The sequence below is a fragment of the Microchirus variegatus genome, assembly GCF_963457635.1.
Source record: "Microchirus variegatus genome assembly, chromosome: 9".
NCBI lineage: Eukaryota > Metazoa > Chordata > Actinopteri > Pleuronectiformes > Soleidae > Microchirus > Microchirus variegatus.
The window spans coordinates 1,956,076-1,973,220 of NC_139810.1; the positions used below are offsets into that span (position 1 = coordinate 1,956,076).

Genomic DNA, 17,145 nt, shown 5'->3' on the forward strand with positions numbered 1-17,145 from the left:
ACATTTTCCCACATTTAGCTAGACGTTAAGCTAGAGAATGCTCCCGTGTTCTGCCAGCTGCTCCGAATTGTCTAACCATTTTCTACGTGAAAATGTATACTGATGATAATATCGTCAACAACGCAATGCGGCACAGCTCTGCTAGCATAATCTTTTTTTGCGGTACCTACGATCCGTCCCTAAAACATATTTTAACGAGTGTTCTAAACTTCGGCACACGAGCGAAACTCCAAAAGTCCAAATTGCATCACGATATTCCATCGGAATAATATCGGAATAACATTTGTGGCGATATGTGTTTGAACATAGAGGATCAGCCTTAAGATGCATTCAAGAAACCTCGTAAGTGTCCCCGCTGATGCCCGCACGAAGTCCACTCACTAAACGCTTGCTGCTGCCACCTTGTGGCGATAGATGCACAAACATCCTTGGAGTGGAAAGATTTGTATTTTTAAATACAATCAATGATTTTAAGAAAAACATTTGTTTTGTTTATTTTTAATCTATTTTGAAAACAAACCTCCTGCCTACCGCAGCTTTATTCGTAGAGTTCTCAGCTCAGAAAGCAAGAAGAAGAAGAAGCTGGACGATGAGTCGTACGTGCACCATTCCCTGCCGACGTGCCCTTAAGCACTCAACCACTGAACCTAACCACCTCTGACTCAGCACTGTGACCTCGATAATGTGTTCACACATAAAAGGAAGGATTTTTGTTATTGTTGTTTGTTGTTTTGAAATAAACAAACATAATCACTCATCATAACGGTCAGTAAAGCTCTGTACGTATAAACATCCCGTCTCCTCGTGAACCAGGAAGTGAAGTGACTCTTCGTTCACCATGAAGTAGATTCACTCAACTCATTATGCATGTTTGTTTTGCATATATATCGTGTGTTATATATGTTTTTTAATTGCACTTTGTATTTTGTGGTTTATGTTATTTCATGTTTATGTCGATATATGAATGTGACTTTGTTTATATATATATTCATGTAATAAAAGCAAGTTAAAACATGTTCTCCGTCAACCTGGTTATGTTTTATTTGTTAAAAGATAACAACAACAGTAATAAACGTCAGAAATTTAAAAAAATGAATACGTCAAATCCGTTTTTCGACATTTTACGACGTTTCCGTCAATTTCTGACTTTTTCCAACATTTACTGTCATTTTCCATCATTGTCTAACATTTGATGACGTTTTCCGTCATTTTATGAAGTTTTTCGACATTTTTCGTAATTTTTTGACATTTTACGACATTTTTCGCCGTTTTGACATTTTACGACACTTTATGAAGTTTTCCGACATTTTACGTTTTACGTCAATTTATGACGTTTTCCGACATTCTGACATTTTCCGTCATTTTGACATTTTCCAACATTTTCCAACATTTCCTGTCATTTTGACATTTAACAACATTTTATGAAGTTTTTCGACATTTTATGACGTTTCCGTCAATTTGTGACTTTTTATGACATTCTGACGTTTTCCAACATTTAATTTCTCCGACAATTTCTGACTTTTTCTTACATTTTCTGTCATTTTCCAACATTGTCTAACGTTTTCTGACGTTTTCCAACATTTTCCAACAATTTCTGACTTTTTCTTACATTTTCTGTCATTTTCTAACATTTTTCGACGTTTTAAGACATTTTCCAACGGAAAGTGCTGCCTAACAATGAGATTCATGAGGGTTTTTTTTTCCATTAAGATTTCGTATTCGTAAATATTAAAACAATATAGAAAAAGCTGTGAGCGTGACTACCGACTTCCACCAGTAGATGGTGTCAGTGCGCATTTGAGGCGCCGTTTCTACCTATAAATCATTGTAACGAAGAAGAAGAACGAGCTAACAACAGAAGCTCAGTAGCAGCCGTTGTTTTCCGGCTCTGACATGAATAAAAGTAAAGCCAGCGGAGTTTCCTGGGTCAAACCAGCGGAGCCGTCTTTTCTGAAGAAGTTTAAAAACGACGTGGGATTCAAAGAAGGACCGAACGTGGACACGAAGGTACGCGAGCGCTTACGGCTAACGGCGGCGAGGGCTAGCAGCGAGCTAACGTTAGCTTAGCCGAGTGTTAGCTTAGAGCTCGTTTATGATTCACCGGAGTGTTTGTTTTAAAATAGAAACAAAACACGTGAATTAAACTCGGTGATAAATAAAGCTAAAAATGTTAGTGCGAGCAAAAAGAAAGTGTTTTTCGAGCGGAACATACCGTGCTCTCATGCTAGCTCTCGTCCTCTGATGCTAACCCAAGCTAACGGTTCATTCAGTGACTGTTTCACTACATTATGGATGTTTTTCTGAGGGGAAATCTCATTTACTTACAGTTTTAATATCTAAACATTTAATATCACATTTGGATTTTTGTCATAAACAATCCACTTTATATGTGGAGAACAGTTTAAAGCAACACAGTGCTGCAAAATAACATCAAAATGACATAAAACCACAGTTTACGTGTGTGTTAAAAACAGTTTTATAGGAACACAAGCGAGGAAAATACACTTTTTATCCATCGCTGACTATATTTATATTTATTTTATTACATTTAGCTCATTATTAGGGCTGAGGAAAAAGTTGTTGTGAAAATAAAACATTTTGCAAAGATTTATTAAATAAATAGTTTTTATTATTTATTGTTCTGTGTCCAAATCCTAAATTGACATTTTTAAAAAATCCTCATTCTCAGCTTAACAATCTATTAGTTTCAATTTGTTTTAATTGTTTAATCGTCTCCTGGACGTGATGTTTTCTTCTGTCCACACCGACCATTTATGAGTTTTTATCATTTACACATAAATGAAGCAAATATGGAGCAAAAAACCCAGAATTTATTATAAAAATTGACATTTTAAGAAGCTGAAAATCAGAAAAACGTGTTTTAATTACAGAAAAAACATTCAAAACTGAAATCAAAATAGTTGACGATTAATTCATTCATAGATTATAATCAAATAATCACAGCAGCCCTATATTTTTCTCAAATCCTTTGATGATGGAAGTAATGTGTTTTAAGATCGTTTTCAGTTTAAAATTAACCAAAATAAATAAGTATAATTTACCTTCATACATACAATATCCTTATTAATAGAAGTTAACTTAATAGAAAGCTTTATTGTCATAAAAACACCTCATGTTGTGCGTTTTTGTTTTGTCGTTTGAGTCTTGGGTCATTGCTTTGTGTACGTTGTATAGATTTTTAAGAATAAAAGCTTTGTTGTTTTTATAGTTCTTGGTATAAAATGAATAACGGCGATTCTTTCCTTTGACGGCGTCTTTGTACGGCTGTGTAACAGCAACACATTTGTACGTTTTACAACGACACAAACGTCTGTTGTGTGTCCGTTTCCCCCTCAGCGTCAGTCGATGCCTGAACTGGACGACGACAGCGGCAGCGACCGAGAGGACGAGCTTCCTCAGGTCGTCGTTCTGAAGACCGGAGATCTGAGCCAAGAGGAGGTGAAGAAGATCAAAGGTGACGCTGACGGAGCTGCACACAAAGGTAACGCAATAGTTACGCAATGGTAACACAATAGTGACATAAAGGTAAAGCAATAGTAACATAAAGGTAAAGCAATAGTAACGCAATAGTAACATAAAGGTAACGCAATAGTAACACAATGGTAACGCAATGGTGACACAATAGTAACGCAATGGGAACAATAGTAACACAATAGTGACATAAAGGTTACGCAATAGTGACATAAAGGTAATGCAATAGTAATACAATAGTGACATAAAGGTAACGCAATAGCAATGCAATAGTAAAGCAATGGTAACGCAATAGTGACATAAAGGTAACGCAATAGTAACGCAATAGTGACATAAAGGTAACACAATAGTAACGCAATAGTGACATAAAGGTAATGCAATAGTGACACAATAGTTACACAAAGGTAACACAATGGTAACACAATAGTAACGCAATGGTAACACAATAGTGACACAAAGGTAACGCAATAGTAACACAAAGGTAACACGATAGTGACACAAAGGTTACACAATAGTGACATAAAGGTAACACAATAGTAACACAATAGTTACGCAATAGTGACATAAAGGTAATGCAAAAGTGACACAATAGTAACGCAATAGTGAAGTAACGCAATGGTAATACAAAGGTAATGCAATAGTAACACAAAGGTTTTTCTTAATTTTCTGTCATTTTCCGACGTTTTACGACATTTTCCAACATTTTCTGACAAGTTCTGTCATTTTTTGACATTTCATGACGTTTTCTGTCATTTTGACATTTCATGAAGTTTTACGCAATGTTACAACGTTTTCAGTCAATTTATGACGTTTTCTTAGATTTTTCAAAAATGTCTGACTTTTCCGACATTCTGACATTTTCCAACATTTTCTGTCATCGTCTAACGTTTTCCGACATTTTCCAACGCTGGCTAACATTTTCCGACATCTTTTGCCCCCGCAGACGACGAGCCTCCTCCCGCCGACGGAAAGATCCTGTTCAAGAAGCCGGCCAAGCGCTCGTCCTCGGACAAGTTCCACGGAATCACGGCGAGTTCCAGCAAGAAGAAGAAGACGAAGACGACGACGCCGGTGGCGGCGGCGAGCGACGAAGACGACGAGAAGAAGGAGGACGACGAGAAGAAGACGGCGGCGGCGGCGGTGACGACGTCTGGAAAGAAAGTGAAGAACAACAGTCTGCTGTCGTTTGGAGGAGACGACGAAGACGAGGAAGACTAAGAGCGTGGTACACACACACACACACACACACACACACACACACAAACACACACACTGACTCCCTAATAATGTAAACATGTTAAAGGGATAGTTCAGGTTTTAGTGGAGAGGAAAAAAACTGATTTTAGACAAACAATAAAATCTGTCTCTCTTTAAGTCGACGTTATCTTGTTGTCAGACGGTGTTTTTCTGTCTTTGTGAAGCGCTCACTCTGCCACACCAAAGTCCACAGAGAAGATCAGTGATTCTACATCACAGCTGCCTCTGGTAGAACGCGTAATGTACGCCAATGACGCAAAATGACCACACGAGGCAGCGTTGGATCCAGAGAGCTAAAAATGCAGATTTTCTCTATGGGGTTTGGTGTGAGGGAGTGACGGTTCCACATTTTCACGCAGAGCAAGCAAAAAATAAAATAAAACCTGAACTATCACTTATTTTTTTTTGGTCAAATCGCATGCAAAGTTTTCACCGGACAACAACTGCCCCCGTCACTCAAAGGTCGTGAAGACCGAGTCATACTTTCTGTGTCCGCAAGACGTCAAAATTATCGCGGTCCGTGCAGATTCCAGCACACGCCGACTGAGCGAAATCCCTGTAGCACAAAACCGTCCACTGTTCTGATGAAAAAGAGACGCCAAAGACAACGGTAAACGCAGAACACGGACATAGCACCGCGGGATTGCAATGTAAGATCAAGTACGTATACCAGGGTTCTCGCGGGTCCTTGAAATCGCCCTAAATAGACTTGGGTCATTGAAAGTGCTTGAATTTTGTGCCAGGAGTTGATATTTAGCTAACGGTCTCCCCACCCTGTCGATGTACGTAGACTACGCCAACGTTGAGCAAGAGCCTGGGAAATTAAAATGTCCAAGATCTCTGTCCAATTGGTCCCGGAAAGTCCTTGAATTTGATGTACGGGAACCCTGGTGTGCATGGAACGCTTGGCCGACCCTCGTTTGTTGGCGTTTCCCAGTTGGAAGTCGGAACGTGGCGGGGGCGCGTTCCAGTTAAAACGGCGAACCCTAAACTCGGATTTCCAACTCTCAAAGACGCTGATGTAGGATTCAAAGATGGCTGCCGCTCACGTCCTGTCTTATTTGTTTGACTAAGTCAGTCGTACGTAGAGTGCGGCTCAATTTGTTATTCTTGGACTTGGCGCAAAATAACCGCTGCTAGCTCGAGATACGTTTGTGTCCACGTGTTGTTTTTTTCCGCGACTCAACTGTGACGCCACTAACCAGTTCTGACATCCGACGTCAAAATAGAATGCGTTATTAATTTGGGCGGGAACCGTTGGGCGGAGCTGCTCCCGGGATCATGTTTAGTATTACTTGGCGCTAGCGGTTGTGTGTTGACGCAGGATTCCAAGATGGCTGCCGCTCACGTCAGTACGGCTCAATTTATTATACGTGGACTTGGCGCAAAATAACCGCTGCTAGCCCCGAGATACGTTTGTGTCCACGTGTTTTTTTTCCCCCCGCGACTCAACTGTGACACCGCTAACCGGTTCTGACATCCGACGTAAATGGAATGCGCTATTAATTTGAACGGGAACCGCGGGGCGAAGCTGCTCTCGGGATCACTTTTAGTATTACTCGGCGCTAGCGGTTGTGTGTTGACGTAGGATATCCAAGATGGCTGCCGCTCACGTCAATACGGCTCAATTTATCATTCGTGGACAAAATAACCGCTGCTAGCCCCGAGATACGTTTGTGTCAACTTGTTTTTTTTCTCCCGCGACCCAACTGTGATGTAACTTACCAGTTCTGACATCCGATATAAATGGAATGCGTTATTAATTCGAGCGGGACTCGGCGCTAGCGGTTGTGTGTTGACGTAGGATTCCAAGATGGCTGCCGCTCACATCCTATCTTATTTGTTTGACTTCAAGTCTGGTCGTGCGCAGGGTATGGCTCAATTTATTATCCGTGTACTTGGCGCAAAATAACCGCTGCTAGCCCGAGATACGTTTGCGTAACCAGTTCTGACTACCGACATAAATGGAATGCACCATTCATTTGAGCGGGAACCGCGGGGCTAAGCTGCTCTCCGTGTACGCGAACCACGTGAAGTATGACTCGGCGCTAACGGTTGCGTGTTGTGACGATTTTTAACAGACTCGAGTTAAAGAAAAAAAATGTTTTTAAAAGTTTTTTGTTTTTTAAAAAAATCAGTGATGTCACGATGATCTTCATCACGATTTTGTCCTTTTATGAAACCACAGGCCTGTATTAGCGGACGACGTGTACTCGTAAATTCTCTGTGTGTCATTTGAATATCGATGGTGATGTTTGTTTGTTTTTTGTGTAAATCCTGTTTTTTTTTTTTAAACTGTTGTTGTCGGAAGTGAAATAATATTCCCTGCGAGCGCAGAAACCTGCTCGCCGTAGAGTTTGAGACGTCCGCGCGTGCGACGCGTCGAATGGTTGAATACATTTTGGCTTCGCGAAGGAGCTACGTAGCAGCTACGTGTAGAGACGATGCATTCTTGTCAATGCGGTTGTTGGATATGTGCGTGTTGTTGTTTTTAATCGTTGATGTTTATGACTGTAACATTTGTAAATGTAAATCATTAAAAACATTTGTACAGTAGACGGTGTTGTGTGTGTGTGTGTGTGTGTGTGTGTGTGTGTGTGTGTGTGTGTGTGTGTGTGTGTGTGTGTGTGTGTGTGTGTGTGTGTGTGTGTGTGTGTGTGTGTGTGTGTGTGTGTGTGTGTGTGATCGTCGGGTGTACCAAGTCGATTTTTGAAAAAAAAAATTTTTTTAAGTTTTTATTTTTGAAAAACCACACAAAACACCAGTTTGTTATTTGTGTACAGTTTATTTTTGTTACTTCTGGAAGAGAACTACAACAGCACATCCTCAATGATTCAGCATCTGAGCCGTTAGCATCCAGTTGCTAACGCTTCCGGCACACGCTAACGTAAACGTTGGTGTTAGCTGATTTAATGTAGCTTACTAGGGGCTGCAGCTATCAAATATTTTTGTATTCGAGTATTCTACTGATTATTCCTCGATTAATCGAGTAATAAATAATAATTTTGTGTTTTGCGTCCTCGGTTAATTGAAAAATAATTGGTCGAATACTCGACCAATTAGCTGCAGCCCTACTTTAAAGGTGCCATATGTAAGAATGTGGCCAAAAAAACGGTTACTACACTAAAATTCAAAACACAGAGGTCTTTTAGGTTTCGTTTTCTGACGTAACTGGCAACCCGTGGTTGCTCGGCAGCTGAGACTCTACTGACTGCAACGATTGGTAGACGGCGGTAGGTGGCGCCACATGACGCCAAAACATGATTTCATAACGTAAGCATACATTTCTGCCAATATTTTGGCTGTACTGTTGTTGCTTTAGATTTATACCATAATGCACCTTTAAATCCAGGCTGCGCTGCATGAAAATGGCACAAAACGATAGGTTCTTCTGACACAGCTGCAAAAAAGTCTTTCTACAAATACAAGATTGACTTTGACTCACTTTTTACTGTCAAAGTGGCAGCGATCGGCCGTCAGTTCACTGCTCCTCCAGTAGAGGGCCTCACCAATCGTCCGACATGTCGCCGTCCTACTGCTCTACATACTCGTATGTAGTAACCGTACCAATAATATTAAGGTACAATTGCTTCAGTTGGCTCATAGTGCAAGATATTCGGGTACATACATGGGCTGCCTACAATTACGTCAAATAACAACAAATTGAGTTGTTATTATTAGAAGTCTTCTTCTAATAATAATTCCCAACAGTCCGTACACTGATGTGTGCACTGCTGCCCCCTGCAGGATAAAGAATGTGCCTGTCCACACAGTTCTTAATCGGAGTACAATCAGTTGCACGCCCTGGTGGCCGCAGGACGTCACCTGTCGAGGTCACCGTTGGACAGTTGTAACGATTCACGGAAGACGATTCCATCGACCGAGTAGATTTTTCGGTATTTTTGCCGGAGGCTTTGATGGTGATGAAAGCATCGTCTGCGTTGGGTCACGGTCGACTTCATGGGCGCGCGGAGTCGGGACAACGGGGAACGTGACACGGAGGGTCGGAGACTTTCAACTGCGGCGGCGAGCTTTGAACCTCGCCGGGTAACTTTGAACTGTCGGAGGACGGGATTTACAGTCAGCCCCCGCCGACGGATAAAAAACGGCTGTGTCTGAAACCAACGATGGACGATAACCAACCGCCGCGAAACGCCGCCACCGCCGGTGCAGAAACGCCCGGCGGGTTAGCGGCCGACCTCGCGCCGGTGACGTGGACGATGTTGGAAAGGGAGTCGATCTCGAACCAGCAGCTGCTCCTCCACCCGGGCCTGATGATGGCGCCGATGCAACACCACATCCAGCCTCCGGAGGTCCTCCCCCCCGCTCTTTATCCCTTCCAGCCGTCGGTCCTGCCCCAGTTCAGCGCTCCTCCGTTGATGAACCCCGCGGCGCCCCCCTGTGTCCAGCAGACCTCGGCTCACAACGACAACGTGTTGATCCGACCCAACGAGTTCATCGTGGCCGAGTTCAACCAAGCCTTTCATCCGCTGACCGTGTCCTTCCACAGCCCCTGCTACCCTGGACTGTAAGAACCGCACGAAACGGCATCCTCACGTGGGCAAAATGCCGAGTTTAATGCATAAGCTTTTAGCACTTTTAGCATGTAAGCTAAAGGAACGCGCACAAGTTAGCAGGACGTTTGATATTCGCTAGATATTCGTTTTTGAAAGACAACAAATAGACATTTTCTCATTCCGATTGCTGTAATAGTTGCCAATGGTAGACGGCTACTTTTTGACGTTTTGTTGATATCTGCCATTATTGTGAAACGGTATGAAATTAAATATTAAAAAAAAAAAAATTCACCAAAAATCAACAAATAGACATTTTCTCATTCTGATCGCTGTAGTAGTCGCCAAGCGTAGGCAGCTATTCAACAAAATGACATTTCTGTCGTCGCGTTTACCCGTAGCTAGCTTGTTGCCAACGGTAGTTCTGCTACTTAAAGGTGACTTTCGGTGAAACGGGGTGGGGGAATAATTCCGAAAAACGCACCAAAGGCAACGTCAACAAGTCATTTTTTTTATTTTAGAAGAAGAATATTTATAATAATTAACAAGATCAACAAAACGTCGCCTGTAGTACGTAGCTGTCAACCATGGACAACTACTACAGCAATCAGAATGGGAAAATATACCGAATAGCCACCAGGGGGTGACCACTGGTTGAGAAAAGAACTCGTTTTACAGCGTCCGTAAAAAAGCTAGTGTCGTTCCAGTGTCGTAGGCGATGCCAAAGATTTGGGAATCCTTCGTACGGGTGACGTAACGACCGTTCGCCACTTGGTTTAACCCTGTATCTTGATGTCTGACCTCAGGTTTCCGTGGCAGTCGGGAGAACCCGTCGGAATGCAGTTATATCAAATGACGAGGAGTAGTAAAGGTAAGTGTACGGTGAAAAACGTCCAGGGTTCGGCCTGCGTCAGCTGGGATCGGCTGTAAAGTGGTAGATAATGGATGGACGAAAGGGGATCAAAGGCAAAACCTGAGCTCCAAAAATTATTTGACCGGGAAAATGTTGTACTATCGCTTTAAAAAAACACTACGAATGGATGCAGAGCAAAGATAAAAGGTAGATTTATTTTTTTTTTGCATTGGAGCTCAAATCAAAGGCAATTTAAATTATATCGCCTGCAAATTTAAAGCGGACCTAGACACTAATCCGGGCACGTCCGGTTGCGTACATTGAACCGCAGAAGAAGAATAACGTCCGTTGTGGAGGTGTTTCACGAGCGACAGTGTCTTCTGACTCCGGGTCAAAGGTCGTAAGGGGGTAAAAACAATGTTTTGATAATGAGGAGCAGTGCATCCACCGCTCCAGAGGGGGGAGCTGTGCTTCTGAGAGCTGGTGTTGTGCTGATTACGTCACTTCCGGGTTGAGAGAGTTGAGTCTCAAATCTCGCGGCTGGGGAACACAGCGTCAGAAAAGACAGATTTCTATCGGCTCGTTTACAGCAACTAGGAGGTTTTTGAGCATAAAAACAAGTTAATGTATGTAAGTAGACCTCCATAACTAACATATATGTGCAACAGGACCACTCTATGTGAGCTTTAAGGCTAGCTTTACACGACAACGATCCAAACACACGTGGCGTTTTGTGCGTTTCCCACTTTTATTCCGCGTTTAGACGAGCGTCTTTGGGTGGAAAATCTGCACGTGTGAAATTTGATGTAGTATGCATGCCAGGTGGCTAGGTGGCACTGTGACGCACTGCCATACAACAACACCAGGAGCGTTGAAACGTCCTTCTACTTCGCTCTAGTAGTCGAAAAAACCAAAACATTAACTCCATTAGCTTAATTGCTAAAATGACTCCTGGACAGGTCTCAGAGCAGCTAAGAGCTCACTTTAGCGTTTTCAACCCTTTAGACGGGAACGCCTCGGCGGAGCGTTTTTAAGATTTCCACTCTGGAGGGCGGCTTAGAGCACGTCTGATCAAATATTTTTTGTCGGATTCACCCGGGAGCGTTGTCGTGTAAAGCTAGCCTGAGAAAATGTTGGGCTAGAACTTGCCTAAGAGTTTGCGTAAACGCGGTGAATCAAAAATCAAGAAAAAGATCAAAGGCGGGCGACGTTTCCTGTCCTCGGCATCGAGATGTGACTCACGTTTCTAACTCTTTTGTTGTTTTCCATTTTCACAGAAAAACAGGAAGAGATTGACGTACGACAAGAAAACAACTGCGATAATAAAACAACAATCCCTCAGGTTTGAACAGAGTATTTTACGAGTTTTAAAAATGTATTTATTCGAGGATCGTTTGTCCACGACGACCTCGTCCTCTGATGTGAGCGTCTTCAAAGTCATCAAAGGGGAGATTTCTGTGAAGACTTTGACAAGTAAACGTTTCCCACGATCACAGGTTTTGATAAAACACATCAAAGTATAGACATGTCTTTGATGTAAAAGATCAAAGAGGATCAAAGGAGATTAAAGGAACTGGAGTTTTTAATGCAGAACTTTACTGGAACTTGCTTCACTTCTGAGGACGATAAAGAACAGGGAATTCTGCCCAATATTCCGGCTCCGTGTCGCTCTGAATGTCCAGCAAAAGTCACTATATCTGACCTCTGACCTCCAACGTTATATATCGTACATGGAAGGAAGCACCTCCGTAGTGAGTTGTGAGACCTGCTCGGCGTTCCGTAGCGTGGTTCCAGCACGTTAGTGAAACGTTTAAAAAAATCCAGGGTTTTCACACGTCTGACGCTACAAATGAAACGTCTACAGTTAGCGCTAGTTAGCGCTTGAGTTTTGCTCCAAATGAAAAGAGTTGTCGGCGCTAACGGAGTTGGTTTTTTCGTAGTCACGTCTACGTCCTTATGATGCGTGGTGGTTTCAGAGAAACGGAGTTCGGTAGCATTAGATGGCAGCAGCTTTAGGATAGCGGACGAAGGTAACGCGTAGTCGTGCTACAATGGCGAAACACATATACAGCATTTTCCCGGCACACGCTTATGTTCCGGTCGTGTTTACCCACAATGCCCCGCGTTGTAGTCTGCTTCCTGCACTTGGTTCACTTGAAGCGAACCGAGACCTACGTTTTTAGGCTGACCAGAGTTAGCTTCTTTGGTGCGGAACAGAGTTAGCTTCTTTGGTGCGGACCAGAGTTAGCTTCTTTGGTGCGGACCAGAGTTAGCTTCTTTGGTGCAGACCAGCGCTCCCTTCTTTGGTGCGGAACAGATTTCGCCTCTTTGGTGCGGACCGGAGTTCGCTTCTTTGGTGCAGAACGGAGTTAGCTTCTTTAGTGCGTACCAGAGTTAGCTTCTTTGGTGCGGAACGGAGTTAGCTTCTTTGGTGCGGACCGGGGTTTGCTTCTTTGGTGCGGACCGGAGTTTGCTTCTTTGGTGCGGACCAGAGTTAGCTTCTTTGGTGCGGACCGGAGTTAGCTTCTTCGGTGCGGACCAGAATTAGCTTCTTTGGTGCGGAACAGAGTTAGCTTCTTTGGTGAGGAACAGAGTTAGCTTCTTTGGTGCGGACCAGAGTTAGCTTCTTTGGTGCAGACCAGCGCTCCCTTCTTTGGTGCGGACCAGATTTCGCCTCTTTGGTGCGGACCGGAGTTCGCTTCTTTGGTGCGGAACGGAGTTAGCTTCTTTAGTGCGTACCAGAGTTAGCTTCTTTGGTGCGGACCGGAGTTCGCTTCTTTGGTGTGGAACGGAGTTAGCTTCTTTAGTGCGTACCAGAGTTAGCTTCTTTGGTGCGGAACGGAGTTAGCTTCTTTGGTGCGGACCGGGGTTTGCTTCTTTGGTGCGGACCGGAGTTTGCTTCTTTGGTGCGGACCGGAGTTAGCTTCTTTGGTGCGGACCAGAGTTAGCTTCTTTGGTGCGGACCGGAGTTAGCTTCTTCGGTGCGGACCAGAGTTAGCTTCTTTGGTGCGGACCAGAGTTAGCTTCTTTGGTGCGGAACAGAGTTAGCTTCTTTGGTGCGGACCAGAGTTAGCTTCTTTGGTGCGGAACAGAGTTTGCTTCTAACAGAGTTAGCTTCTTTGGTGCGGACCAAATTCATCACAGACGATGAAAGGACCACGCTATCAATTCTAGGAATGTCAGTCCGTCAAATTAATTCCCAATCACCGCCTCGTTTGTTCCTTTTCTGACTTTGACTCAGATTCACGAAAATGTCGACGTAAACGACAATGGAATCAAAGAGGACGGGGACAGAGAGGGCGACGAAACGCCGGAGACGCCAGAGAGCAGCTCGCCGTGGGAGTATCTGGACAAACTGTTCGCGACCGACGACTTCTTGAGAAACGTACGTTATCGTCAGGGGCGAGGGAGACGTGTCGATCAAACTGTACGTCGCTGTGGGAAGTGGGAAGTTGGGATTTAGCTTTATTTCTCGTGTCTCGCAGCTGGAGCTGAAGCAGATCGCTGAAGAGACCCAGCTGGATTCTCCCGTTTGTTCCGAACCGGAAACCCATGAAGTTCTTCCGCACACCGAACCAGAGGAGCAGGTAACGTGGTCACGCTTCAGCGTTCCGAAACCTCTTAAAAATACAAAATCCTCATGGTTTTACGGTCTGTGTCTCAGCTGGAGTCGACGCAGACGACGGAGATCATCCCGCCGGACGACGCCGATTGTTCTGATCCGGAGCCGTACGACTTTCTTCCACCGACGGATCCTGAAGAACAGGTAACTAACACGACGACTGTCGCCGGTCTGGTCCGTGTCGTGGGAATTCTCTGCCGTCCGGTGAACGAATGAAATCGAGAAACATCTGCCGGCCGACGAGGTTTTATTTTCGTTGCGAGGAAAATGGGTCAATCTTCACGGGAGTTGATCCTAGCTGGAGAAAAGACCCCGAGCAAAGTGAGCGCTCCACATTTATACCTGAGCAACTCCCCTTTTTTAGCATTCCTACAATAGATAAAGGGGTCTGGCTTTCCAGGCCATGTTTTCACACCTCTTTGTCTACTGTAGGTATTGGGGAGCCCCCTAACTACACAATACACAAAAGGACCTGGTATTCTGTGTTGGGCAGGTATAGGGTGATGGGCAGTTGTAGCTCTGAGACAGAGAAAGTGAATTTACCATTACAGACAGACAACTCCCCCCCACCAAGGGACTTTGGCTCCTTCCCAACACCTCCCCCTTAATCTTTCCCCTTGGTTTTGAGCGCCCTCAACCGTAAATTCCCCTCGTTGAGGGAAGTGGTATTGGGACACCGCTACATGCAAATTAGCGTAGTGAATGTAGCGAACGTTGCTAACCTACGTCACATGTTGACAGTTCTACCGGTGGAGCGTGCTGCTATTTTCATTCAGGAAAAATGATGGCGGATCAGCCGTTTGTTTTATATCGCGAATGTGCTTGAAATCTGACAAGTCCGGGGTATTCGTGTTCAAGTGAACGCCGCTACACACATTCAAAACACTGACAAAACTACCCAGATGTAGCAGAGCTAGCTAGCTAGCGGCTGTTTGCCGGGTGCTTCGAGAGCGTTTGCCCGTCATGCAGTTCTGCGTGGCGGGCGTGCGCTCTCGGGACGCTCGGCGGGGTCGCCGCTGGCTAGCTAGTTAGCTAGCTGCTTTCATAAATCGTCACTTATTTTCTGACGTTAGTGTTCAAAGCTCAACGGTCCTTTGGATGTGTATCAAAACAACGTATTCCAACACAATTCGACATTGTAACTGTGCTTATTTGTACCGCTGAATCCGCAAAGCATCATGGGTAATTTCATCTTCCACTTCCTTTTAAGCCTTACACCAGAGCTCACTACGTTTTGAGGGTTGATTATTATTATTTCCCCTGGCTCCTCCCTACACATGAACGCGCAAAAATGTAGGGTTAGGGCAAAAATGTAGGGTTAGGGCTAAAATGTAGGGTAAGGGTTAAAATGTAGGGTTAGGGCAAAAATGTAGGGTTAGAGTTAAAATGTAGGGTTAGGGCAAAAATGTAGGGTTACGGCAAAAATGTAGGGTTAGGGGAGGAGGTATTGGTCCATGGCCTAACTCTGAACAAACATGTATGTTTTGCCCGAGGTGGATTCTTTGTGTTATAATCCGTCGTTTCCGTCATTCTCTTGGTTTTACAGCTGTTCGATGAGACCCGGAGAGAACAGTCGCTCGAAAAGGACGAGGAGGACGACGGCAACGTCCGACCTGACAACGCAACGTGCCAGCAGCTCTCGGATGGTACAGAAGAAGAAGAAGAAGAAGAAGAAGAGACAGCAGAGCTGAGGAACGATGGAGCGCTGGAGAAGGACTTGAATTTCTTCACCAGACTGGAGACGGCATTAGCAGCTTTCACTGAAACGCCGCCAGAGAAAAGCTCGAGAGACGGCGACGACGGCGACGACGAGAGGACAGATTTGACTGAAGGAATGGTTTCTGGACCCTGGAGTCCAGAGGTCAAGACGTCAACAAAAGACGACGAAAAGGTCGGCCGAGATAGCGAGGAAGCTTCAGGAGAGGCAGCAGTGCTGGGTGACGGCGTCGAGCAGAACTTTCCGCTGTCGAGTCCAGAGAAGAACTGCGAAAAGAGTCCAAAGCCAGAATCGCCGGTTCTGCGCCCAGAGGATCAGCGGCAACGAAACGGTGAAGTCCAACCGACCGGAGACGACCGTCCACATCAGGAGTTCGTTCTGGACGATCAACGACCGCACAAAGCCGAGAGAAGACGCAATAAGTCAAAGGACGGCAAAATAACGAAGCCACACCGGCAGGAGCCACACCGGCAGGAGCCACCCGGCGGCGCCGGAGAGCCGAGCGCGAACGAGGCGGAAGCGCGATCAGAAATCCCAGAGAGGCCGACGAAGCGGAAGCAGTCGGACGAGGTCTTCGAGGTCGACTCGAAGAGAGCGAAAGAGCAGACGGTTCAGGCTCGGGAAGCGTACGAAGACGCGGACCGAACCGAAGTCGAAACGGATCCGGATTCGTTGGCGGCGGCGTGCAGGCGGAGTCAGCGAGGAAGAGACCCGTGCGAGGGTCAACCGCCGCTCGCCAAGAGGTCGCCGGCAAACGGCGAATGCAAGGGCGAGAGGACCCGAGTCAAGGCGGCAAAAGGAACGCAGCGAGGAGGACGCAAGAGGGCGGACGCTCAAGGGAAGAGAGACGACGACTGAGCGACAAACGGGACGTTTTTTATTGCGTCGTAGATGTTTTTTCTCCAAAGAAGACGGCGTGAAACCTAAAATAGGCTATTTATACATTCTCAATAGGTCTGTAGCTCAAAATCTGCGATAGACTCTTAAAAATGAGGGGTCGCCAGGAGTTAGCGGTAACTTGAGGTAACGTGCCTTGCTTCAGTGGAATTAGGGCAGAACCGATCTTCTGTACTGGAGTTGTACCTGCAGGCAGGTGCTGTAGGAACGTTATGAGAATGTCGCTGGGAATGTTGTGTGCTCGTGCCGTCGGTTGTGTTTATTCGTGTCTGACCTTGATCTGTCCAGAAAATTGGATAAAAGAAATGGATAAAAGCAACTGTGCTAATGCTAATAGCATGTATATTGTTTACATTTCACTGTTAAAATACACTGAAAACATGACAGAAGTACTCTTGCGTGACAGAAATACTCTGGCGTGACAGAAATACTCTGGTGCGACAGAAGTACTCTGGTGTGACAGACGTACTCTGCTGTGACAGACGTACTCTGGCGTGACAGAAATACTCTGGCATGATAGAAGTACTCTGGCGTGACAGAAGTACTCTGGCGCGACAGAAGTACTCTGCTGTGACAGACGTACTCTGGCGTGACAGAAATACTCTGGCATGATAGAAGTACTCTGGCGTGACAGAAATACTCTGGTGCGAAAGAAGTGCTCTGGCGTGACAGAAGTGCTCTGGAGTGACAGAAGTACTCTGGCGTGACAGAAGTACTCTGGCGTGACAGAAGTACTCTGGTGCGACAGACGGCGTGACAGAAGTACTCTGGCGCGACAGACGTACTCTGGCGT

The 17,145-nt window shown here is 45.0% G+C and overlaps 1 protein-coding gene across 1 annotated transcript; it reads left to right on the forward strand.

Annotated features, from left to right (window-relative positions):
- Positions 1–1,850: 1,850 nt before the first annotated feature.
- Positions 1,851–7,305, forward strand: kiaa1143 (KIAA1143 ortholog). Its single transcript, XM_083894485.1, has 3 exons — positions 1,851–2,007; positions 3,358–3,502; positions 4,436–7,305. Exons 1-3 carry the CDS (start codon positions 1,894–1,896, stop codon positions 4,708–4,710), a joined length of 534 nt encoding a protein of 177 aa, XP_083750611.1. The 5' UTR covers positions 1,851–1,893; the 3' UTR covers positions 4,711–7,305.
- The last annotated feature ends 9,840 nt before the right edge of the window (positions 7,306–17,145 follow it).

Coding starts and splice junctions, on each gene's coding strand:
- kiaa1143 (XM_083894485.1), top strand. CDS start 1,894: ATGAATAAAAGTAAAGCCAGCGGAGTTTCCTGGGTCAAACCAGCGGAG. Junction 2,008..3,357: donor GACCGAACGTGGACACGAAG/GTACGCGAGCGC, acceptor TTTCCCCCTCAG/CGTCAGTCGATGCCTGAACT. Junction 3,503..4,435: donor TGACGGAGCTGCACACAAAG/GTAACGCAATAG, acceptor TTGCCCCCGCAG/ACGACGAGCCTCCTCCCGCC.